This window comes from Chelonia mydas, chromosome 6 (assembly GCF_015237465.2).
Source record: "Chelonia mydas isolate rCheMyd1 chromosome 6, rCheMyd1.pri.v2, whole genome shotgun sequence".
NCBI classification, from domain to species: Eukaryota; Metazoa; Chordata; order Testudines; family Cheloniidae; genus Chelonia; species Chelonia mydas.
In genome coordinates this window covers 44,323,806-44,351,122 of record NC_051246.2, presented here as the reverse complement: position 1 = coordinate 44,351,122, position 27,317 = coordinate 44,323,806, and the positions used below count along the sequence as shown (strand labels likewise).

Sequence of the window (27,317 nt, the reverse complement as noted above, 5' to 3'; positions counted from 1 at the left end):
TGGAAGGTAGTATTTAATGGTTTGGGTATTTTTCTATTAATAATTATTTTTCTTTTTGTTGTTGTTAAATTATTATTATTGTTTTGCAAGCCCATAACATGTTACCCAGGCTTCCAGATTTTAAGTACTGCTAATATACTTCTAATTCACACCAGGAAAAAACAACAACAATGTAACTAGTGGAGAAACCCACTAACTGCTCCTTAATCAACAAGACCAAAATAAATAATGTGAAAGATGTGTTTAAAGAACAATACACTTTGGAACCCATTCCCCTTAATTGCTATGAAGCAGGCTACTTGGTGCACATAGGCCGCTCAACTATTCATCTCAGCAGCAGATCCTGATGAGATATGCACGGAAGGAATTATGTCTGGACTGCGTCAAATAGGGGTGTTGGTATTTAACTGTGTTCTGTAGGCCACGAAAGGTCAAACCGGACAAAGCAGAGCCTACTGAAGCAGCTAGTATCTGGGGGTGAGGAGACACAAAGCCTTTCAAATTAGCAGTTGAGTCATGATGCAAAGTGATGATTGGCCCAATCATGCCCCCTGTTACAGCCAATGGGAGTTCAGCCACTGACTTGAATGGGAGCAGGATCGGGTCCATTTTGTGAGGAGTGAAAAATTCAAGCTTGTGTACAATGAAAATGGATCAAGAGTTCTGCCTGCAGTCCATGAAAATTAAGGAAAAACTAGCTATATACATAGCAAGAGATCAGCAACTCAGCTGATGCAAACCCTGTTGTATCACTTTACAGACAGCAATCCAGCCATATCAGCCTCATAATTTTGTTCAATGACAGAATTTAAATTAAACAAACAAATACATCATAAAACCAGAAAGGTAAAACTTTAAAAATCAACAACAAATGGCTGATTAACGGGAGTTCCGGCATGCTCTTTCTGATATGTGTTTTAAAACATATTTTCATTTTGCATGGATTAAATCCTGTATTGAATTGGACAGATAATTCCTTAGTTTAAATTGAGAAAGACCTTTCCTGAAATAAAAATTGTTCTTTTAAAAATATCCTTAAATGACATTGTCATGATAAATATCAGATCATACTTATTACATTTTTCTGTATAGTTAGTTATACTTTAGAAACTGAAATTAATTTAAATAGCTAATTTATTTTTCACCATTTATGTTGCTGGTTTATTACTTATACCCCTTAGGGTTGAACTTACTAAAGGGGAAACTCTATATCCTAATGAAGAGGATAGGGAAGAAGTTGGTCAAGTACAGGTAAGAGCTAATGAGGCACAGTCAATTGTGAACGAGTCCCATTTAAATATAACACATGAAGGCAAACAACTGAATACTGACAAAATATACAATTCTCATAAATACATGGTAGAAGTCTAAATACTAAGATGGGTGAACTAGAGTGGCTTGGCATTAAATGAGGATATTGATGTAACAGGCATTGTCGGAAGTTGGTGGTACAATGATAATAAATAGGACACAGTAATACCAAGGGTATAAAATATATAGGAATGACAGAGTAGGTCATGCTGGTGAGGGAGTGGCACTGTATGTGAAAGAAAGCAGAGTCAAATATAGTAAAAAAATCTTAAATGAATCAAACTATAATAAAGAATCTCTACTGAAAGAAATTCCATGCTTGAATAATAATAATAATATAGCAGTAGGAATATACTACCAATCACCTCACCAGGATGGTGTCGGTGACTGTGAAATTCTCAAGGAGATTAGAGCAACTACAAAGACACAAAATGCAATAATGGGGGATTTCAACTATCCTCATATTGACTGGGTATTTGTCACCTCAGGTAGGGATGCAGAGATAAAATTTCTAGACACTATAAATGGCTGCTTCTGAGAGCAGTTACTTCTGGAACCCTTTAGGGGAGAGATAATTCTTGATTTAGTCCTCAGTAGGACCCAGGATCTAGTCCCAGAGATGCCTATAGCTGAACTGCTTGGTAATAGTGACCATAATGTAATTAAGTTCAAACATCCTTTTAGGGGAAAAAATGCCAAAGAAACCCATCACAACCTCTACAAAAAATGAGGAAGCTAGTTGAATGGACATGAAAAGGAACAGTTACAAGGGCAAAATGGCTGCAAACTGTATGAAGACTATTTAAAAACACCATAATGAGACTAAAATGAAATATATACCCCAAATCAAAAGAAACAGTAACAGGACCAAAACAATGCCACCACAGCTAAACAGCAGAGTAAAAGAGGCAGTTAAAAATGCATTTTTGCCTCTTAGAAATTGGCAGTCAAACCCTGATGAGGAAAAGAGAAAGGGGCATAAACTCTGGCAAGTTAAATGTAAAAGTGTAGTAAGGTAAGCCAAGAAAGAATTCGAAGAGCAACTAGCTAAGGACATGCACACACATGAAATTGTTGCTGTTAGTTTTTTAAGTACATCAGAAGCAGGAAGCCAAACAGTCAATGGGGCAACTGGATGACTGAGGGGGGCTAAAGGAGCACTCAAGGAAGACAAGGCTGTTGTTTAGAAGCTAAATGAATTCTTCCCTGCAGAGGATGCTGGGGAGATTCCCACACCGGAACCATTCTTTTTAGGTTACAAAGCTGAGGAGCTGCTCCAGATTGAGGAGTTAATAGAGGTGCCTTTGGAATAAAACTGATAAATTAAACAGTAATAAGTCACCAGGACCAGATGGTATTCATCCAAGGGTTCTGAAGGAATTCAAATATGAAATTGCAGAACTACTAACTGTGATATGTAATGTCACTTAAATCAGTTTCTGTACCAGGTGACTGGAGATAGGTAATGAAATGCCAATTTTAAAAACAGGCTTCAGAAGTGATCTGGGCAATTTCAGGTCGGTAAGCCTAACTTCAGTACCAGGCATATTGGCTGAAACTATAGTAAAGAACAGAATTATCAGGTGTATAGATACACACAATACATTGGGGAAGAAATCATGTGAAGGGAAATCATACCTCACCAATCTATTAGAATTCTTTGAGAATGTCAACACGCATGTGGACAAGGGTGACATAGTCAATAGAGCATAATTGGACTTTAAGAAAGCCTTTGATAAGGTCCCTCACCAAAGGCTGTTAAGCAAAGTAAGAAGTCATGGAATAAGAGGAAAGGTCCTCTCATGGATCTGTAGCTGGTTACAAAATAGGAAACAAAGGGTAGAAATAAATAGTTTTCACAATGGAGAGAGGTGAACAGTGGTGCCCCCCCCCAAGGATCTGTACTGGGACCTGTACTATTCAACATATTCATGAATGATTGGGAAAAGGGGTTAACAATGAGGTGACAGGTGAAATTCAATGTTGATAAGTGCAAAGTAACGCACCTTGGAAAAAATAATCTCAACTACACTTACAAAATGAGGGAGTTTCCATTAGCTGTTACCACTCAAGAAACAGCTCTTATAATCATTGTGGATAGTTCTCTGAAAACATTTGCTGAATATGCAGTGGCAGTCCAGAAAAGCTAACAATGTTAAGAACCATTAGGAAAGGGATAGATAATCAAACAGAAAATATCATAATGCTACTTACCATATAAGTCCACAGTACACCCAGACCTTGAATACTGCATGCAGTTCTAGTGGCCCCATCTCAAAAAAGCTATATTAGAATTGGAAAAGGTGCAGAGAAGGGCAACAAAAATGATAAGGAGTATGGAAGTTTCCCTATGAGGAGAGATTAAAAAGACTGGGACTGTTCTGCTTAGAAAAGAGACACCTAAGGAAGAACATGATAGAGGTCTATAAGATCGTGAATGGTGTGGAGAGTGAATTGGGAAGTATTACTTGCCCTTCACATAACACAAGAACTAAGGGTCACCAATGAAATTAATAGGCAGCACGTTTAAAACAAACAAAAGGAAGAACTTCTCCACAAAACACACAATCAACCTGAGGAATTCATTGTCAGGGGATACCGTGAAGGCCAAAAGTATAACAGCTATTAGCCAAGATGGTCAGGGATGCAACCCTATTTTCTGGGTGTCCCTAAACCTCCAATTGTCAGAAGCTGGGAATGGATGACAGAGGACAATGGATCACTTGAAATTGCCCTGTTCTGTTCATTCCCTCTGAAGCATCTTGCACTGGCCACTATCAGACACAGGATAGTAGGTTAGATGGACAATTGGTCTGAAGCAGTATGACCGTTCTTATGTTTGCATTTCACTCACCTTTAACAGTGAAATTACTACTGGTCAGTTTTGGTTTTTGTTTATAATCCATTTGACTTCCTCGTTTTTAGATAATAGCAGGAACCTGTTGTTTGGCTTTCCACCAATGCAGGAGAATGTCTGCATTTTTAAACAACCACTAGCCTTTTTTGAAAACAACAAAAAAAAAAATTTAGGTTTTAAAATCTACCTGTTGTATTTTATAAAAACCTGAATTCTGATCCTTGCATTCTGGAATATGAGCGCGTCCTTTTTACTCAAGATAGACTAACAAATCAATTTGTGGTGACAGGACACTGTTCCAGTCGTTGATAATCTTCCACAAGTTTTCTACTAGCATGTAGTCACTTAAACATTCCTTAAGCAACATGAAATTCAGCTGATTTTTCAAATGATTTTTTCCCTGCTAGTATCCCACAGCAATAAAAATCAAAACGTAAAACAAAGAAATTGCAACAGATATCACAGATTTTAGTCCCATTTAACACAACCCATCCCTAGCAGCTCTGTGTACAGACTGATGAAGAGAGCATGTTAAGCACTTACACCAAATCATTCAAGTAGACTTGTTTTGCAGACTGATTAATAGAAACAAGCTCTAAGGACTAATCACAAGTCGAGCCCTGTTTGGTAGATTAATAGAACAAAGGCACAGGAGAATAAGGAAGGTTACAGTACTGGAATATGAATAAGGAAAGGTGAACACTGTGTAGTTTGACTGTTAGTACTTATCAACCAAAGACAAATCTTCAAGGCCAAGTCTCAGTATTTCACTTGTATACATGAATCACTATTCTGTGCTGAAGAGGCTCAGTTCTAATAGGCTGATCAGTCTACATATCTCAGGATGATCAATCTATGCTTTAACTCCAAGATTAAAAACACAGAAACAAAATCTTTCAAGGGAATGATGCATTACTCTAGTTTTACTGTAGGAATATCTCAATTTCATTTGGCATTTGCTGATTTCAACAGAAATTTCCAAACTCCAAACTTTTTTTCAGTTACAACCATAGACAGAAGAGCATATGTGACAGGTCAGACAGTGCATGTGTGTTTGCAGGATGTGTGTGTGTTTGTGTGTGTGTCTCACTGAGCTGTGGTTTGGAATGAATGAATATTACTCAAAATGTTACTGTACTATGGTGACACATGCTAAGATCCTCTGCCAAGTCATTTTGATGACAGGTTTGTGAACCCTGCATAAAGATGTAAGATATTTACCACCGTGTCATTTTGGTAGGTTAATTTTCCTGACTCCAGTCAGGATACAAGAGGAGCTAAGACAGGGAGGGAAGGAACTAGCAGCTGGGACAGATAAAGTTCTAAAGATAAAACCTTACAATACAGCTGAGCATGGGGAGAAAGCTTAGGCATCCGATGAAGTGAGCTGTAGCTCACGAAAGCTTATGCTCAAATAAATTGGTTAGTCTCTAAGGTGCCACAAGTACTCCTTTTCTTTTTGCGAATGCAGACTAACATGGCTGTTACTCTGAAACCTGTCCTTAGGCTTTCAGTGTCGGTTTTTTTGTTATATTATTTACAGATCAAACCAAACTTCAGTTAGGAGGTAAATTTGGCCTATGTACAATGTGTCTACAAATGTAATGGCTATATAACAAATGTATCTCTCTGTTCTATTTCAATTCGTTTGTTGTGTTTTTGTTTGTTTTAACATGAAATTTAGTGGTCCAGGTTAATAAGGAAAATGAAAGTTTGTGGCTGGTTTAGGCTGTTGGGGAGTGGGAGCACACTGGAAAATGTTACATTGCACACATCATTAGAGGTGTACAATCTGTGTGTGAAAACCTCATTTCACTGAAGTCAATGGCAAAACTCCTTTTGACTTGAACAGGGCCAGGACTTCACCCTTTCTCTTTTATTCATTTAATCACAGAAAGATTAAACAGTTTGTGGTGAATTATATTGTGGGGGTTTATATATATGGGTTTTACATTATTTCTACATTTTCCAACTCTTTCCACAAGCTCGTACCTTTTCAAAGTTAGGCATATGAAAGGACCAGAAAATGTCTTTCATAAACATGACATAGCTAGCTGAAAACTGTATTGAACAAGGTGTTCAGCTTGGGAAAAGGGAAAATTTGTTCTCCAGAGTAAATTGCATTAAAATGAATTATAGGGTTATATCAGCAACCAGCAGAGGGAGACAAAAACTGCTACAAAACTAAAATAAAACTGCAGGCGCACATAATTCTGGTTTACCATATAGTGGGGCAAACCACAGAACTAGAGTTTTCAGGTTAACGTGCATTTTGCCTATCTACTGCATTCTTCCACGGTTCAGAATATTGGCTCCATCCCAAGCAGCCCCAGATGGAATACCGAGAAAAAAGGAAAAGACGAATGCTTTCTTGTGACTTTTTTCCTTATGTGCCCAATTGTCTTTTGTTGGGTATGGAAACAAGATGTATTAAAAACTGTGCCAGGAAAAAGAGAATGAAAGGCTCACACCGCCTCCTCCTCCCCATATAAATCCTGCATTTGATGAGGTGCACAGCCCAGTGCCATAAACACTTGCCTCAAAATGGTAGCAAGGATAAACATCTGCTTAAGTGTGTTGCTGGATTGGGGCTTTTGCTTGCAAGTTTTTCTTCTCTGACATTCCTATTATGCAGGCTCTGGCCACCTCCTGATTAGGTATCGAATGAATACTTTCTCCAGATGGTTTCCAGCTAGAGCTGATTTTTTTAAAAAACTAAATGGAATTTTTTTTTTTAAACAGAAAATGCCTTTTTGATTAAATAGAAATTTTCATGAAAGATTCTGTTTTGGTCAAAAAAATTCAGGTCTTAACCAAAGAAGTTCTGTTTGCGAGTTTTGGATTTAAATCCAAAAGCTTCCAGAGAAAAATTCAACAAAAATGAATATGTTTTCATTGTGATTGAGATTTTTTGTGGGAGGGGAAAAACTTCATTGACCAGTTCTATTTCTAGCTACCTAAGAGGCTTGGCAAACTACTTGCATATCAGTTTCCTCCACTAAATCTGTCTGAAGAACCGCAATTGAAAAAACTCCTTTAATGGCCATCTTTTCATTGAAAGTAGATCTGAAGCAGGTAATTCCACCTCAGAGTAGACTCCTGAAGGGGTCCATCTACAGAGATTCAACTTAGGACCTCTGGATCTAAAAGCATGAGCCTTTACTACCCATAAACCTTTGTAAGTAGTCTATCAGCCACCCTTTGTTATCATGGATACAACAACTGGCTTCATTTTGAGAGACTCTCACAAATTCCCAGAAACAATCCCAAGCATCACTTTAATTTCAGATCACACTTTTAAAATCATTTCCTGTTCTACAGGGTCTGAAATTATTGGTAGCCTAACTCCTATTCTGTAACTAAAAGAGCATTTTTTTTTAATGACCAATTTGTGACCTAACTGGCTTGTAGGATCTTTCTCTTCTCGTGGCTGAGCTGAAGCACAACAGAAGATTAATTGAAACTTTTGCCTCCATTCGCACTGTACCACACTTTGTCAGCTTCTGCAAGCAGCCATAGTTCTGACAGAGCTTTCATGCTTGTCTGGTTCTCCTCCCTTTCAATGGTCAGGGCCTGTTGCTCTTCACACTGACTGTGACCCCAAGCACTCAGCTGCTCCCTAGCTCTCTCATGGTACGTCTACACTGTGATCAAGAACCTGCGGCACCAAGTTTCAGAGCCTGGGTCAGCTGGGTCTTTTAACCACAGGCTGTAGGGTTAAAAATGGCAGTGTAGACGTTCGGGCTCGGGCTGGAGCCTGGGCTCTATGCTGCTATTTTTAACCCCACAGCCGGACCCCTCTGAGCCCAAGTCAGCTGACCTGGCTTACTGCAGTGTAAATATACCCTTAGTAACCTCTTCCCTGGGACTTGAAGAGCACCACCTAATGTGGCAACTCCTGCACTCCTCAAGTAAGCCACTCAGACCCACATGCCCCACCTAATTTCCCCTTTCCCTAGATGAGCTGGTGACTGGATTTTTAGGGCTCCTGCCCTAGGTATTATGATTTCTCAATACATCACCAGCACAATCTCTTTTTCCCCCTCTACTCCAGACCACTATGAATGAATGGGTTAATCAACAGGAACTGCCCTGGTAGTGACAGAAGCTAGGAAAGGAGAAAAATAAGGCTCATGAGTGCTGAAGCTATATGGAAAGAATTATTAAACCAAGCGCTGCCCTCCATCAGAGAGTTTAATCCTATGAGGAACTGAGCTCCTCTGGATAGGTGCTAAGGGCCCTCAGCTCCCATTGAAGTTTACATTCTCCAGAGGTGCTCAGCTCCTCTCAGGATCAGATCCTCATAGAGGTGGTGTGGAAATATCAGAATCTGTAGTAATCTAAGCAGTGCTTGCTCCTCTTGAACGTCTTGCTGGGTGCAAATGCTCTGAGCTGCTCCATGAGATACCGCTTTGTACCACCGCATACAAAAGCCACGCGGACCCATGTGCTGCTGCAGCACTCGGCAAGAGGAAAAGGAACTTTTCTGGACAGCTGCCAAGTGGAAGAAAAGCATCTACACGCACACACACACGCACAGCTTGTGGTTTTTGTAAGTGCAACTTTCATTTTATAATGACTTTGTTCTTGATCAGATCATACACACACTTACGAACAGCAGTCTCCCTTAATCTATTAACCCCTGGAGCACCACAGCTGATGCACATTCTGTCTCCACTAATTGTTGTGGAATACCTACTGTGCTTCATGAAAATGTTTAAGGAATCTGAGATGTATGGCATGTTGCCTTTGTTGTTTGGTTGACCACTCACTGACACTCCTGGAGCAGTGAAGAGATTAATAATGAGTCCAAATCCTGTCCACACACCAACACAAACAGAGGTGTAATGAATGTTGTTAATGGTTTTTCATTTCAGCAACATGTCATCTGCAAGCAGACATGGTTTGTAAATTACACTAGTACTGAATTCTCTGCAAGTACTTACTCACTCCTTAGTCTGGCAACATTCCCACTGAAGTGAAGCCCTAGTGTAAACAGAATAAGCACTCCATTATTTGGCCAAATGTTTAGAGGTAGAGCTTTTTGAAAATGGTTAGTTTGCCGCTGGCTGGAGTCTTAGTAAAAGCGGTTAGGACACAATGCATTTTAAAATGATCTGCATTACAGTCTTTTTTAATTTGTTGTTGTTAAAAATAAAAATGGAGGCTAAGTTAGAAGTGAATCTGATCTCAGGGAGACTGAACAGAAATCTGTGACATTCCCAAAGAGGCAAAAATATAAACAACCCCCCCCTGTAATTCTAGACCTGGGGGAATACATTTCTTCGATCTTATAATGAGAGAGCTGAAGGACAAATGCCAAGAAAAATGAAATAGGAGCCTGTACCTTTAAACACAACCACGTTACAGCATTGTGTCTATTTGTTTAACACACACACAGAAGACCTTATGCTTTGCCAATACTATTCTCAACTGCTGACTTCTACTGAATGGACGCTGGAATTCCTGAAAGACTACAGCACCAACATAATGTTCCAATCTCCCTTTCTATACCCCAGTGCTAATAGCAAGGAGGAACTTTATTGCTGAGCAGGGCAATTTCTGTTCCTTTTTCACTTTTTTTTTAGGCCCAAGTTAATTACCAAGACTATGAAAATAAAAAAATGAGACCCATTCTCCCCATCAGTATATCTGAATCCTATCATGTGAGTTGCCAATTGGTTTTCTAATCCTCACACTCAATATCTGCTGTTAATTTGCTCGCTATTTCAAGAACTTGAAGACTGTCAGCAAAATCCACGATGCATTACAAAACTTATAATTGGAAAAAAATCTGATGCTTTTTTGACAGGGTAAACACAAAGTATTAAAGCACTGATCAGAACAAGGAAGCTGTAACAACCCAATAGCCATTTATACTAAAATATAATTGTAAATGCAGTGGATAAATAAACATGCTCCGTTTCAACTCGTTACTGAAATATGTGCAAAATTAGGCCAAATGATGGTGTGAATCCAGCAATTTTACACCAGATTGAAACACACACGCACGAAAAATACTGTATTTTAAAGGAGATGACTGAACTGTGTGGTGTTGTTTTTCAACCTCCCTTGGCCTTTTCAAGGTCACATTATCTATGCCAATTAAAATTTTGCTTCTGAAAAAAAAAAAAATTAAGGCACTTCCTCCAGAGTTACTAAAAAAAGCAAATGAAAGCCTTTGCGTCTCAGAGGTGAGCTATAGTGAGCTGTTTGTTCCTGACCTCTGGATCACCCTATAGATCAAATTCCTGGACATAGGAAAAACCCACTAACATTCATTAAAAGCAACTGGGAGGCCAGCTTTGTGTTTCTGTTCTTGAGACCTGACCAAGCTACAACTTGACAAAGGTGCAGGATATTGCTGAACAATGCAGCTGTTCCTGTTGGGAGGGGAAAGGATTTTCCCAGCTCAGATGCTGGAGATCCACAAAAAAACAGATTTACACGCTGCACTCTTTACTGGACACCTCAGTGTCTGAGGCCTATGACTGTGAAATTAAAGAGTTTTAAGAGTGAAATCATTAAATATCAATTATAAAGTTCAAAGAGATTTATTTATTTATTTTGTACTGGCTAGCTCAGGGGTTCTCAAACTGGGGGTCGGGACCCTTCAGGGCATCACAAGGTTATTATATTGGGGGGGGGGGGGGGGGGGTCACGAGCTGTCAGCCTCCACACCCCATGGCTAGCTATTAAGACTAACTCATACTCCTGAAACAGGTAATATTCCTGTTGAAATTGTTAGGAGTTTTGCCTGCATAAGGAGCTATACAATCAGATATTTCTCCACTAACTAAACAGGGTCCAGAGGGCAAAGACAGTAAGAAGTGAAAGGAGACAGATTGTAGAAGTAGATTGTTATCTACAAACTAAATGGAAAATCTTCACCCATGTTATTTCTTCCAGGTGCGTCAACCAGCCTCCTAGTTAGGGTGTGAAAACGGCAGTTACATCCCCAGCCTCTGAAAGTAGGAGTTCAGCGAGCAACTTTAGCATGTCTCACCCTTACTCAGGAGGAGTCTTTCACTTTTCAGGGGCTGGTGCTCCACTTTCAACATCTCTGCAGCTAATGCCATTTAATATTTCCAGACCCATCAGGCTACATTCAAATTTTCTGCACCTCAAAGACTGTTGATATGCTCCACTGCACTCTCCAATTGCAAATACACATGAATGCTCCTGTGTGTTGTAAGTTATTTTCTACATACAATTTCTACTAAATTGTAAGGTAGGAGGCACTACTTGAATTCTCTTAGGTCTTTAGAAAGCTTTCAGATGTACCAGGAGTAATAACATGTAATGAATATGGACTGATATTCCTTTCCCATAGCTACACTGAGTTGGCAATTTACATTTTCTAAATAGATAGATGAGTTATAGCCAGTTTTCCCAGTCTGATGGCAATTACTTCTTAGAAACCCCTGACGGGCTGAAACCCTCAGAATTGCAGATGTTTTTCTTAGTTTGATTCCTCTTCTTAAATTAAAACCACTAGCTGTATCAGCAAACATGGATTTTTCCCTCTGGAAATATCATCTAAAATGCATATAAATTGAACTTGCCAATTTAGCTCAATTTAGGGTTGGAGTGTCTTTTGGTTTAATGCACTTGTGTTCCACCTCTGAGACAGAATTGTGTATGTGTGTGTATTTTTATATATGTAGATAAAAACCCTAACTGAGGTAAGCAGACATGTAAAGAACCCCAGCGGTTTCCTCCTTTTGGGGTAATCTGTATTTGAAGATTTATGATAGTAGCTCATGGTAAGTATGGAGGGTGGGGGGAATGCGGTATACCAGAAGAGCACAAAAGCTAAAAAAAAGCCTTTTCCCCTTGTTATGGAGCAGCCTCCTCTCTGTAAAATTTTGAACAACAGACTTCGTGCATCCGATGCACCTTTTCCCTCCTCTGAAGGAGCCACGCAAAATGCAGACATCTAATTGGATTTCATGCTTTCCCAGTAGCTCACACAAGAGAAGGGATGAAAGCTGCCATTTCAGCATCAGCAGTCAGCATCCTCCAAACCCAGATAAGTAGACTCCCTAACCTAAAGAGCTACATGAATTTAAAATAGTTGTCTCATCTCAATTTCCCCATTCCCACTTGCCCTACACACATATTTACCACAATTCATCACAGTTTGACACAAATTACAGACTTTGTTGGAGAGAGATTAGAGAAGTGTCCTAGGATGGATGGAGCTCAGCTTTCCTTTCTGGCAATGTATCCATTGCCATCCATGCACAAAGAAATCCCAGGATCAATGGGCTAAGGAGTCAGGTCATTATGAAATAAAATTAAGTGTTCAATGGCTTGTGCTGCATGCAGAATGTCATCCATACCACTCAGAGCCTCTTGTTAGAAGAACCTTTGTTCCTTGATCAGTTGTCCCTTAATATTTCATAATAAACTTTCTATCTTCACACGTACAATATGCAAAATTTAAAGACTTAAAAGTAGGCCATGGGTCACCATTATGAGTTCAGGAAACAAAGGCACAAATCAGTACATCTATTCACATGTGCTGGAAGTGTATCATAGCGTCCTCTATTGTAAAACAGCAAGTCACATACTGACCTAAGTTTTTACAAGTGTAAATGACTACACAACACACAAGGCAGTGGAGACTCAGGTTGTAGGGGCTGAATTCTGCCCTCGCTGGCACCTATGCTAACTCACTGAATTAATGGGAACTACATGGATACAGAGAAGGGCAGAATTTGTCCACAAGTTTCCACTAATCAAACAACAGGCAGAATAGATATAGATCACAGCTCTTCTTTTCTTGCTCTACTCACTCACTCACTCACACAAACAAATAATTACGTTTATCTTGATGCATAAAATCTTTACCACTACAATTAAAACAACACTGTCTGTGTTTTCATAGCTGTTCACAATGCAAGGTTTACTTAAAGATACAGTACGGTTCTGCACAGCAGCACAACAAAACAGGACTCATTGCATTTTCAGTGGCAGGAACTCTTACTGTGGTTGAAAAAACAAATATAAACACAGAAAGTTTAAATGGAGACTTACCATGGGGCACCGTATATTCTGAATCCTTTAACTGTTACCTCTGAATCTTGCAAGTAAATACTGTTTGTCAGGAGTGACTGAACATTGTCAAAGTCCTCTGGTTTCAATTTGGACACAGAGGGAAAGCGGTAGTAATCCTGTTTAACAAGGTCTGCCATGAATTCCTTATCAAATGTCAGTTCATGATTCCCAGCAATCACTATTTTATATTCATATGGCAGGCTTCCTGAAATAACAAAAAGAGCACTTAATTAGCACATTTGCTTCCCACACCAGCAGAGCCAGCAAAATAAGTAGACAGCTAACACTGACAGAATGAAATACACAGGATCTGTGTGTATCTCCATGGGCAGCGAACATTATTAATGCTGTTGCTTTTTCTTTGAATGAAATTTTGTTAAAATGTAAAAGTAATATCACACAAAGAAATGTCATAACCAAAGGCATGTTCTGCACAATGAAACAAAACAAGCTGGCAGGCATGCAGACAGATCCTCAGCTGGTGTAAATCAGCTCAGCTCCACAAGCTTGAATGGAGATACAACAGCTCTGAAGATCTGGCATACTGTCTGTTAGTACATGGGATGCGCTGGAAGTCAGCAGTCCTGGGTTCCAGTCTAGTATGCAGTGAGCATAATGAATGAATGTTTGTAAAGTGCTCAAAGGAAAGGCTCTATACTGTGTATATATTAGGTATGATTACTTATCAAAGGTATATTTTACAAGAGTTTAAGGATGCCGAAATACCCACTGAGCAATTTTATTCCCACACTCTACCCTGTTCTACACAGGACCAGTCCACTTATGATGGGCTCTCATTTTATTCTTATTATTTGTGTTATGGTAGCACCTAATTGAGATCAGGACTCCACCCTGAGATAGATGCTGTATAAGCATATGGTAAGAGACAGTCATTACCCAGAAGGGCTTACAAGCTAAATGGACAAGACAAATAAGGAAAAAGGAACTGAGGCACAGAGAGCCTATCTGTAAAATGGGGATAATAGTATTTCCTAAGGGCCTAATCCAAAACTCACTGAAGTCAATGGGACTGGCCTATAGGGACAGATTTTCAAGGGCTCAGTACCCCCAGTTGGTGCCAGATTTTAAACAAACAAACGCAAAAAAATGTTGAAAATAGTCATTTATTTCAGTGCCTTAACAAAAGCTGAGTTCTTTTTAAAAAATCTGAACCAAAGTGGCTTGCCAAAAATCACACAGAAAACTGTCAGAGCTTCGAATAGGCCTTTGATCTCCTCAGTCCAAATGCAGTGCCTTAACCACAAGCCATCTTTCTTCTCTTATAGAAACTCATTTAGTTTAGTGCATGTTCCTAATGATCACTAAGTAAGGGAATGATTTCACAAAGGTGATCGGTTCCTTTACAAATACCATGGATTAGATAGACCAATAGATAACCACCTCTTCTTTCTGTTCTTGGCCCTACTTGGTTGTACAAACTGTGAAGGAAAGACTAATATTCTATACTTATGAATACTATTCTAATAAGGACATTACAGCCCCAATTCTTTAGTCTTTGCACTCCTGAAACTCGCCCTGAAGGAATACGGGATTGGGCTCTATGTTTTCTTGCCAGCACTATCCCCCATAAACACACACAACTTTCCTATTTCAAAATTTGATTTGCAAATAAAATCAAAAAGCTTACTTGAAAAAATAATTAGAGAAATGTTTGTGATAGTCAGACTAACTACCCCACTGGGGCTTATGGGGAAAGAGTGAGAATTCTCTCCCTTTCAATATTTATGGCAAGGAAATGGGAGTTCAGCAGGATTTTTATGCGAACATTTCCTGATCAAAATTCATTAACTCTGGGTAGAAAAATAAAAAGCCATAAACCCCCCCAGAAACACTAGACATCTTCATAGATTGCTAATGTCTGAACAAAATGCAGATCATACATATTAATAACTCTCTGTGGTGCTGCATTAGACTAAAAGCTGGAGGAAATGCTACTGGGTATTTGTCACTCCTCTGCAGTTTATGCCCCATTCCCTCCTCCCTCTTTCCCATCTCTGTCACATGCTGCTCTGCAATTCATTTTATTTAAAAACTAGGACTGATAGGTACCTGCTCTCTGTGACTCCTGGCCACAAGACAAAATTGCTATTTTCTTCTCTCTCAGGAAACAGAAACAATACCACTGGCATGAAATTTGATAAACTTGTCATAACTATCAATCCCCACAAACAAAGGTAGCTTTGGTGAAATTCTTAAGAGAAGCTGGATGGCGCCGTTAAAACCAGGTTTCTGCCAAGTATCAACATTTGCCAACTTCAGTGGAGAAAACTTCCAGCCACATTCTGGATAAATGACCAGGTTTTACGTTTTCCCATTTAGTTTAATAAGATACTTCAAAATTAGCATAGCACTGAGCTCATGCCCAATGAAAAGCTGTATATTTTACCTCCAGACAATTTTTTCTTGAGCCAAACATCCCAAGCTGAAGAGTTCACTTTGGAGTCATGCCGAACACAGCAGACAAACTGCAACTGAGTCACTGTTATTTGAGTTTACAAATGGAATGACATACATGTGCATGAGGCCAAAAGAATGAGCAGAAACTAACAAGGGGCTTGATCCTGTAGTTAATGGCAAAGTCACAAACTAATGACTGGAAGGGACATGTTCGATCATGGAGTCCTGTCCCCTGCTGTCACAAGTAACCCCGTCATATAATCCCTTTCTTAAATGTATCAAGCTCCAACTTTAATCTAGTTAGGTTGTTTGCCCCTGCTATTACTGGGAGATTGTTCCAGAACCTTGCTCCTGTGATGGTTAGAACCTTCTTCTAATTTCCAGCATGAATTTGTTCATGCCCATTGTGCCAACACTGTCCTTTAAAAAGCACTTCTCGCTCCCTGGTGTTTACCACTTCCCATCCCCAATGTAGATATAGATAGCAATCATAGCCCTGCTCAGTCTTCATTTTGCATACCTATTTTTTATGTAGTGCTTTTCATCAGTAGATCACAAAGTGCTTCACAATCTTTAATGTATTTATCCTCATAACACACCTTTGAGGGAGAGAAGTAGTATTATCCCCACTTTACAGATGGGGAACTGAACCACAGAGAGGCTAAGGTTTGAATCTACAAAGGTATGTAGGTGCCTAGCCCCCCCAGATTCAGGTGCCTAAGTCCCATTTTTAGGCTCCACCGCGATCCACAAAACTCCTGCTCGGGTGCCATCTAACTTGGCACCTAAACTCCTTCAGCGCCTACATTTTTGCAGTAGAAGTTCCCTAGGCACCTATGTTTCTGCCTCTGGGCATTTGTGATACATGCACCTCTTGATCCAACTGGCAGAGGGCACAGGTGTGCACAGAGTTTTACAGGGATCCCCTGGGTCAGTTATATGCAAAATAATTCAACAAAGGCATATGAGGTCTCTACTGAGACCCAGTAACACACTGGTTGGCATAACCACTGCAACATGAATATAAGGATAATTTTAAAGGAGGTACTTGCCTACACTGGAAAATAAGTTCTAAAGGTATGAAACTTAAAGCAGGTCACCAGAAGGTGAAAAACAAAACATGTTCCTTTCCAATAAGAGGTTTATCTGTCTGGTTATATGCAAACTGAGTGTCGTATACCTCACAATAGATACCTATTTACATACTAAGCCCCCCAACTAATCACCATTGAGAAACTGACAAGAGATTGCTAAAGTTATAGGAAGGAACACACAGCAGGACAATGTCTGGTTTATGAAAAAAGATCAAAGGATCATTCTTCTATATCTAGGGTTGCAAAGAGACACCCTGATATCTTTCACTTAGGAAGTAGGCTGACAGTGGGCTTCCTTTGCGAGTGGAAGATCACAGCCAACCCTGGCTGTAATAGGCTGGAAGGATTTTGGGTAAGCTTTTGCTCTTATGACGGAATAGTGTCCTATTAGTTAAGTTTAGGCTCTAGAACACTTTATGATTTCATTTCATATGTAACCCTTTGTTGCCAGTATTTCTGCTTGCTATCAATTGAATCCTCGTTCTTTGTTAAATAAACTTCTACTTTCTTTCTCTAAAAACAAATCTTGGTGCTTTGTGTTAAGCAGAACTGTGTTCTGTACTGTAACTGGTAAGCTGTGGTGTACTGTTCCTTTGTGAACAGAGGACCTAGGAATTTTGTGACCATCCAGTGGATCAGGAACTGGGAGACACTTGGAGCACTTGGGGATTGAAGTGTGCCTACAGCTAACCTGTAAAGAGAGAATGGGGCCTGTGGTGGCCTAGAGGGAAGTGCTTGTGTTGCCAGAGGCTGGTGGAGTTGGGGAGCTTACCCACAGTAAGCACAGAAAGGCTTCCTCACACTAAGAGCAAGTACAAGTGGGGTGCGTCACAACTCTGAGTATCCCCAGAAAGCATCACAGCATGCACACTGTTACTTCACTCTAGGTGTCTGGACACCTATCTCCTGCCTCAACCCCAGTGCAATCCATGAACTGAGGGAAGGTAGGCGTTCCTCTTCTTAACTTGCCTGTGAAGCCTGATCCAGGAGGCACTTTCAGAGGTTGCCTAACTCCATGCAAAATAGGATGAGGAGAAGCTCCCTTTAGCCCAGTTGTTAGGATACTCAACCAGGATGTAGGAGACTAGTAGTTCAAGTACCCGCTCTCCCTGATGAGAAGGGATTTGAACAGGGATCTGTCAGGTCAGTGCCCTAAGCCCTTGGCTACAGTCTCATTCTCCGTAGCCCAATTATTTAATTAAAGAGGAACAACTTCAAGAGGAGAGATTGAGGGGACTGACCTCAGTATACTCCTTATGCCCAGTCTGTTTTGTGTGAAGGTAAGCTGCCTCTGAGAAAGCCTTAAACCGCAGAGTGCCTGTCTTCTCCTGGGTTTATGGATTTCTAGCAGAGACAGGCACCTATCTCCATGAGAGGGGCAGGGCTTAGCACACATCCTTCTCATCGGCATCTCCATTGGCTGGTTTAGGTGGCTCCTCCCCTCACTGTGCTGGCTTTGTGGATTACATTCTAAGGCGCCTATTTCTCCCCAGGCATTGTGTAGGGTGCTTAGGCACCTAACTTAGGCATCGTGTATTGCAGTGTTGTTCCTGTGATTTTCTAGTGCTTCAAAGTCAGGGATTGTGACACTGAACATCCCAATGCCTAAGTGCAGTATACTAAGACAGTACTGTGATAGCATGGACACTGAAATGTACATCCACATCTGCCAGTGAAGCAAGCATGCCATGATAGATTGTATAGCATACCCTCAAGATGTTAGCTTGATTAGTAATCAGTTATGGGCCCGGCTGTATTTGCTTGCAGTCTTTAAATAGCATACACTTCTTTTTTCTTAATGCATCAAAATGAATGTGCTTCATTCTATCTTTAATCATTCATGGGACAGTACTTGTGTTAAGTATGTATAAATGCTTAAATACTTTCATTAGGTACCACAGACCTGACTTTGCTCCACAGTTTCTTGACTTTAGATTCTGCCAGATTTCTTTTTCCTTTTCTGGGTGGTAGGGGCATAGAAGGAGGCGCAGGAGATGGGGGGGAATTTTGCTCTGAAAAAACAAAAAACTCCTGCCCCCAACATATATATAACTAAATCTGTCAAAAGCCAGCACAGGCCCATGAAAAGCAGAGGAGGTCCATGTATTGCTTTCCCCTTCCCCTAGGAAAGTGTATATAGTACTAATCAGAGTAATAAATTACCTCCAATCAGATTATGTATTTGTACATCTCATTCAGGTTATCTCTTCCTGAAAGGGCCCCGATAATGCAAAACATTCATTCCTTCTCTGTGATACAACTTATGAAATATTCTGGCATGTTTTCTTTTGGCAACAGTGCCCTTCTTCTATAATCTGCTGACCTTTTATGTTTTATATGGAAGCATAAGCACAGTCACACACAAATCTCCTACTCAATGGTATCTCTTGCCTAGATTAATCTATATGTATCCACATTCAGGTTGTTTGGTAGCTCACTGCAGAGAGGTGCAGGGTAGCACAGTGCAGGCTTTGATTGGCATTTCCCCATTTTTTCTTCATATCACACATACTAACTTAATAGAGTAGTTCAGGAAAACAGTAATACTACTTATTCTCAATTATTCCATGAGATTGCTGGGTAGGGAGGGATCCAGTCCCAAGCTGGTGAAGATGCCCGATGCGTTTGTTGGAGTGAGCACTCCAAAAACCACACTCGCAGACTCACAAAGTGACATCTGGGGTAGTGGCACACTTTGCTGTTTGTTGTTATTACTTTTGATTGATTATATGGAAATGGGGCTTTACTGCTGTCTATAGCTGTAGTATATAACATTGTAAATGTATCTCAGTCACAGATATTTGACTGCTGTCTTCTCATTTTTACAACTCCTTCGGTGCTTTTCATCTAAGGATCTCAACATGTATTACAAGCATTAATTAACTAAGCCACCAACACCTCCAAGAGGTAGATAAGTATTATCATGCCCTCTTTACAGGTGGGCAAACAGCAGCACAGACTGGCTAAGGGAGTTGCCTGTGGTCATATAGCGAGTCAGAGTCTGAGACTCTCAATTCCCTGTTCTAACTACTACCAAATGTACAGGGCTTGAAAATATGTAGAAGCAGCACGGAACATTCTCCTGTAACTACAAAGAAGCTCAGAGATCAGCAGGGAAATCAGCAGACCACAGACAACCTTACAGACAGCCAGTTGTTTCTCCGTGCCATTCCTTGCTATCGGCGGCAGAGCTCACACAGCAGAAGGGCTGCCACTGGTGGCCTGGCTGTGGCTGTACACAATCCCCCTCAACATGGTGAGGGCATCAAACGCTGTAAAGTGGAAATGTTGTTCTGAGCAGCCGTAATGCCTGGTAGATTGTCGGGTGGAAACTCTACTGGATTTGGAGGTCAGTGTGAACAGCAGCTTCACCTCTAGCTCTTCCCTGCATGTGGCCATCCCTACCTCCCAAACTCAAGATGCCCCAGCTACACAGTGGGGCCTTCTCTATTTTGAGAGAAGGCGGGACAATGCCTCAAGAGCTCTGCTCACTCCTTCCACATGAAATGGATGGATCGAACTTGTATCTGTGCCAGGTTTTATAATACATGCTAGATTCCCCACACTGCAGGGAACAACAGTCCTCTGTAAAAATTAGAATCCAAAGCAGGATAGAAGGAGCGAACATCTTTCCTTGGATTATACCAGCAATGAAAAAGCTCTGGCTGCTCTCAGAATAAATATCCCTCCCACTATCCCCTGCCCTGCAAAATAAAAAATCCTTTAATCAAATAATTAAAAAAAGAAAATGACAACTATATTGGCCAAACAAGCTAACAGCTTAATACACATTTCCAACCATTCACACACACATCTTGACGACATAAAAAGAATGAAACAACTCACAACAATAAAATAGTTCAAACAAAACACATATGAAAAACAGAAACACAAGATCCAGGCATAGTTCCAGGCCACTGAAGACAGCCCAAGTCGCAGAACTCTGCAAATCTTCCAGCTGCAAAATATTCCACCAGGTTTTTTTAACCATCAGTTCACAAATGCCTTTTTAAAGCAACACTTGGTTTTGGAAGTGGGTGAAGGGAAAGATAAAAAACACATGGAAAATATATCAAGGTGGGCAAAAGAGTAAAAGTTTAACTGTTTTGCTTTATGCAAAGAAAACATCGGACCACAGTACAGAGGAAAGTGAAGGCGGAGATCCTTGGATCCCTGTGATAAATCTAAAGCTTGTACATAAAAGCTCCCCTTTGTTGAAAAGGTTGTTAGACACCACAGAAAAGAAATGTTATGTAAGTGCAAGCTCTGCCTCTGACCTTTCACTCTGTAACCGTCAGGCTTCATTCACTTTCACAAGGCCTGACAGCTCTAGCGTTAATACTCACACTTGCTGATCGAGCCACACAGCAGGTTCAGACTGCTACCTTCTCCTCTGAAACTCATGCATTAGGGTTTCTTCCATGCTGGTAATGGAAAACCAAGTCTAAGAAACATTAAACACAAAAAACTACGTTACAATAATGCCAAGGTTGAGCCATAAACCCACAAAAGCAAGGAAATGTGGAGTGAATCTTTGTCTCATCACCCGTAACTCAGTCCTCGACAGCTGAAGCACTGTAGCACATAAGGCCTTCCACTGGAGTCCACAGCACTAGGAGATGTTACTTGACCTGTGTGGTCCCTGCCCAGCAGTCTTATGCTGCAGAACCAGTGTTGCTCAACAGCAAATATTTCTATCCACAGATCTGGCCCATACAGAAGTAAAATATATTGTATGACAGTGACATGTAACATCACCAAGTGGAGTAGGACCCCTGAAACAGGGCCACATACACTGCGGTATCTACTTACAAAGGGGCTGATTTAAGGATGCAGTGACAACAGTAACTTGGAAATTCCTTGCTTTTATGCGTTTATGTCTCAACCGCAACATTATTCTAATGTAACTGTTTGTGATTTATATCTGGGGTTATTTTTGTTCAAAGAAAAAAAATGTTAGTATGACAGTAAGATACAATCTTTTGTTTCACCATTGATGCCACAGCCTATTTACAGCTGCACTGACATCAGTTATTTTTTAACTCTCAAGTTAGTTTGGAAGTTTGTTGGGATAATGTTACTGAAACCGTCTCTCTAGCGGAGTCCAGTACGAGAAGGTTTTCACTAGATCTTATCGACTGGTCCACAATATTTGTTTGTCCTGAAGTTGGAATAGAAATTAGGCATTCTTTGAAAGCCGCAGCATAATTTTGTAGCTCAAAGTATTGCCAATCTGAGTGTTCAAAAACCATGAGCCAGCCCTCCAAAATCATGAGACTGGCTTAAAAATTATGGGATTTAGAAAATACATTTGGAACTCTTTTTATTGGCCTGTTGGTGAGTGAGCCTTTACGGTTAATGTTTTCAAGCTTTCGTCCAAAATGAGGAGAGCTAGAAAATTACTTTAAAAAAGGTGAGAGTCTCATATAACACCACCAGGAGATGGGGCTTTAAGGAAAATAACAAATATCATAAAAGTCAAATGAAGTGTCAAGAGTTAGCAACACTGTCCTTAAAGTCTACCTTTAAATTTAACAATGTCTGAAGGGCAATATGGTCATTGCATCATGCAATGGCTTTTTTTTGGGGGGGGGGGTGGGGGGGGAGGTTCATTCATTCTTAAAATCAATCCTTGTAAAAAAAAAAATGTAAATTTGCCAATCACTCTAGGACGTCATTATAAACAATAGAGGGCACAAAGAGCAGGCCTCACATGATTGCTGAGTGCAGTATGTTTGCTTTTAAAAGGATCCATTGAAATGAAATAGCACTAACTTGGGATAATAAAGGGTTATAGGCCAGATTTAGCCTTCATTTCATCTGGTGAATTGAAGTGGCGCTCCACTGAATTAGGCCGAATCATTCCAGATTTACACCAGCGTAAATAAGATCAGTCTAGTCCCATATAGTTTAAATGGAGGAGGGGGGAGTTCCTAAAGAACTTAACATTATCCCTTTGAACCATGGACATAAAGTACTAAATATATAAGGATATAACACATTAGAGCTGACAAATTCCAGACACATTTTGGCTCAATGTTGTTTCAAATGGCTGAGATATTGAACTTTGGATACAGAACAGACAGTGGAAACAAAAGATCAGCCTTCATTGTACCAGTGAAGTGAAATGGAAATACTCTTCTAGAACTTGATTAAAACTAAATTGAAAAAGAACATTTTTGGTTAATATTACATTAGGCTAAAATACAGAAATGAATTATAATACTATCTAAATCTAATAAGAAAAAGCCATCTCAATTTCAAAACTTTCAAAGCATTCTCTATAAATGCATCACAGATCAATTTACATGGTACTTTTGCCAATAAGCAAAACCAAATCACAGGTTCCAATTGGCTTAACTCATATTGGAAAGTGCAAAAGCAAATGCTAGAAAATGCAATTACTGCAAACAAACTCCATTTTCTCCACTCGGGAGGGAATTTCAGGGAACATTTTATTGCCATCAAATAATATTTCGAAAGGCATAAATACACAGTTCTATTTTCTTTTCGGAGTCTCCATTCACTATATAACCTAATCCTCTATAAAGAAAACCTCCAGATTTTGAACTAATTCATCAGAAGTGGATATTACCTTGTGCACATCGACAGGGTGTCAATTTTAATAATATGCTCTTTGCATCTTAAGAACACCAAAACCAATCATCGGTGCCTGATACAAATAGCTAATACTTCTAATAACATCCTCTTTCATTTCTGTAATTTACAATTCCAATTAAGATTTTTTTTTTAATGAAAAAAAAAAGCGATCAGAAAAGGAGGTCATCTTCAGAAACAATTATACTGAATGTAATTAAACTAATCATCATTATCATGGAGGAAAGCCTTGGTATTTGCCTGTATATATATTTCCACACTTCAAAAGGCCAACAAATGCTACTACTTAGAATTTCACATTAAAAGACAATCTTTGTTTTAAAGAAAGACCTAAGACGACTGGAACCTGATACTTCACTGCTTACTCAGGCTAAAAAAATGCCCTGAAATCAATGGAAGATTTTTTTTGAATAAAGACTGCAGTACCCACATCCAGATGTGGGCCAAAAATCTTTACTGGTTTTGTATGATAATTGGATCCAATTCCCACTGATATCAATGGAGAGACTCTCACTGCTGTCAATGGAGGTGAGATCTGGATCTATACCTGAACACCTCTTATTGAGAGTCGCATCCAAATACCAAAACTCTCCCTTTTGTCTTTTTTTCCAGCTCATGAATTTATTCTATTTATTTTATTGCTAAGTTCTAAAACCAGAGACCCACATTCTTAGAGGTCTACAATTCATATGCAACAGTGTTCACACACATTTATATGTATCACACCTTATTATTATATCCATTTAGTATTTTTTGAAAAACAAAATCCCACGATACAAATCCAAAAAATTGCCTTGATTGTTCTGTATCCTACAAAGACAGTTACAATCACCTATATAGAGAAGCCTTGTAATGAATTTTTATTATTAAGAATAGTTGCTAACCATCATTTTTGCAAATTTTCAGATTTATATTTAGAAATAATAAATTTTGTTTTTCAAGAAATAATAAGTTATTTGGAGCAGCAACTGTCATTGTTTATGTACTGCCTGGAATAATGGGGCCTGGACCTGTCTGGCTACTAGGCAGTGTCGCAATACAAATGTTAAACATAATTGAATAAAGTACTAATGAGAATCATTAATAAGTCATAACAATACTAAGGAACAATAAATACAAGTAAAAACACAAACATAAGAAGAAAAAGATACAGGGTAAAATTTGTGAAAGCATCTAAGTGACTTAAGTGCATACGTCTCCAACTTTCACTGGAACTTTGGCTCCTAAATCACTTCTGAAAATGGGACTTTGGGCTTGTCTACACAGAAACAGTTAGGAAAGTTCATCCAAATTAATAAAAAGTGTGAATTTAAAGTGGCTTAATTGTACAGCACTAAACTCCTGTGTGAACACTCTTAAGTTATGTCTACACTAGTACTTTTGTCAGTAAACTTTTGTCGATCAAGCGTGTGAAAAAATACACCCCTTACTGACATAAGTTTCACCAACAAAAGGGCTGGTGGGGATAGTGCTACGTTGGCGGGAGACACTCTCTCACTGAGATAGCGACTGCCGCTTGGTGGGGTGGTTCAATTATGCTGATGGGAGAGCTCTCTCCAATCGGCATAGAGCAGCTACATAGGAGACCTTACAGCGGCGCAGCTGCAACTGTACAGCTGTGCCATTGTAAGATCTGTAGTGTAGATGTAGCCTTATTGAGAATTAAAGTGGATTTAATTCAGTTTAATTTACTTCCAAAGTGAATTATGATAAACTAAACTGAATTAAGGCCACTTTAATTCTGAGTATGAGCATCCACATAGGAGTTTAATGCAGTTTAACTAATCCACTTTAAAAGTTAATTCAGATGAACTCCCTTAAACTATGTCTATACTGCGCTGCAGTGTGGGCTACAAGGGTGTGACCTGCAGAGCACAGCGAAGTGTTGTGCGCTAACTGCTCTGTGTGGACTAAAAGGTAACCAGTGCACACAGTCCTCTTTCAAACACAACTAATATTAACATGAAGTAGGTAGGTATCTTTTAGTTTGTGTCAGCAGCATCCACAGAGAGCAGTTAGCATTCAACACTTTGCTGTGCTCTGCAATTCACAACCCCACAACCCACATTGCAGAACAGCGCAGATAAGCCCTCAATGTCCCCATGTAGACAAGCCCTTAGGCTCCTCAGCCATTTAGGTGCTTTACAAATTTTTACCCCAATATCTTGCGTGTGCGTGTGTTACTTGTTAACATTTGTGTAATAAGAACATTTGTAAAAGAAAATAATATATATTTTTTTAAATCTTCCTTGAATTTAGTTTGGTTTGTTGGTTTTTGTTTCTTTGTTCTCCTAAAAGGAGAAAACAAAACGCTGAACTAACCCCACTTCCAGCAGCTGATCAATACCAACCTGACGGCATTCCCTGATAACCCTTCTTAATGTATCTGATCTCACAATAAACCTGATGGTTCTTTTCCTGATTTTTCTACAGGGGATGAAAACAAATGACTAGTTGCAGGAAAGATGCTATCAGCAGCTACAGTCAATGTAAAAAATATATTCAGGTGCCAGGTGCCTGTGAGCTACTGTTATCCATCATTTATTGCCTCTTTCTATTGCCCAGGTTCAAATTTATTATTTTAAATAAATCTAAACATTCCAGTACAGTCTCTCGAGATGAACCTGGATACCATGAGTCTCCTGAGCCTTGTACGGAAATTCCTTGTAATAATCCAACCTACCGAGAGGTTTTTTAGCTACTAACATGAGACAACCAAATCATTCCAGCTGCTCCTTATTATTTCAGGCAATCAACTTTGTTTGTTTTTTTAATCCTTATTTTTATTTATTTTTCTAGCCACCTACAGATGCCTGTGGAGAGTAACACCTCCCCACAGACATTTTCCATGAAAATGTAGGGTTGCACAGTAACCGTAACCCTCTACAAAACTCCCCACTTGACATCCACAAGGAGATCTGTACAAAGAGAGGACTGTAGCAGGATGGTCTAAAAAGGAATAACCATGGTACTGTGGGCCAGGGACTCCTGAGCTCCAATCTTAGCACTGTCACTTCGTTCTTGTTGCTGCCTCTCTGTGTATGGCCTTGAGCAAGCCATTGCACTTATTTATTTAATGGCAGTTCCTAGAGGCACCAACTGAGCTCAGGGCTCCACTGTGCTCGACACTATACATACATATGATTATAGACTGCCCCTGTCTTGAAGAACTTAAAACCTAAGGCCTTGATCCTGCTGCAAATGACTCTCTCAGGGCAAGGTCCTACACCTGCATGGCACCTCAATAAAGTCACTTCCCATACAGAGTCAACCGCAGGATAGTGACATAGACAGACAAAGGGTGGGGAATAGTAAGTACTATAATCTCCATTTTACGATGGTTAACCAAGGCACAGCGAGATTAAGAGATTTGCCCAAGACCTAGAATTACCCAGGAAATCTTTGCAGAGTCAAGATAAAACCTAGATCTCTTCTGTTACAGTCAACTACAAGACCATCTTACCCATCCATTTCTCTCACCTTCCTCATTATTAAAATGGGGATAATATTAGTTACCCCACTCACAGGGCTGTTGTGTTAATTAATGTTCACACAGAACACTGAAGTGGTAAAATGCTAAGTACTGTGACTATTTCTGTGCATCTGAATTCACCGTTTATTTTAATGAGGTTCTGAAGTAGTTGAGTTCTGCTGCAAATGCCATTTTCCGTCCTGTATGAAGATTTCTTACACATTCAAAGCCTTGCTGGAAAAATATACTCCTGCACCTAAATGCCATTTGTAATAGCGTGTTGGGCAGGCAGCATTTTGAATTTCTAACCTACTGTGTCTTCTTCAATTACTCTTAACTGACCCTATTCACTTATCCTTTTCAATTCTAGTGTTTTGTTAAATAAAAAATCAACCTCCTATTGAAAGGAGTGATTTGCACACCTTTAAACACTACAGAATAGACTAGTACACTTAATCAGAACTAGCAATTAATAATACAAGCT

The 27,317-nt window shown here is 39.6% G+C and overlaps 1 protein-coding gene across 2 annotated transcripts in view; it reads right to left on the bottom strand.

Annotated features, from left to right (window-relative positions):
* Positions 1-27,317, bottom strand: part of MPPED2 (metallophosphoesterase domain containing 2) — a 126,195-nt gene that overhangs the window by 37,554 nt on the left and 61,324 nt on the right. For both annotated transcript variants that reach the window (XM_007067908.4, XM_037899923.2), the window contains exon 4: positions 13,211-13,436. In XM_007067908.4, coding sequence (XP_007067970.1) covers positions 13,211-13,436 — 226 coding nt within the window. The remainder of the gene's footprint in view (positions 1-13,210; positions 13,437-27,317) is intronic.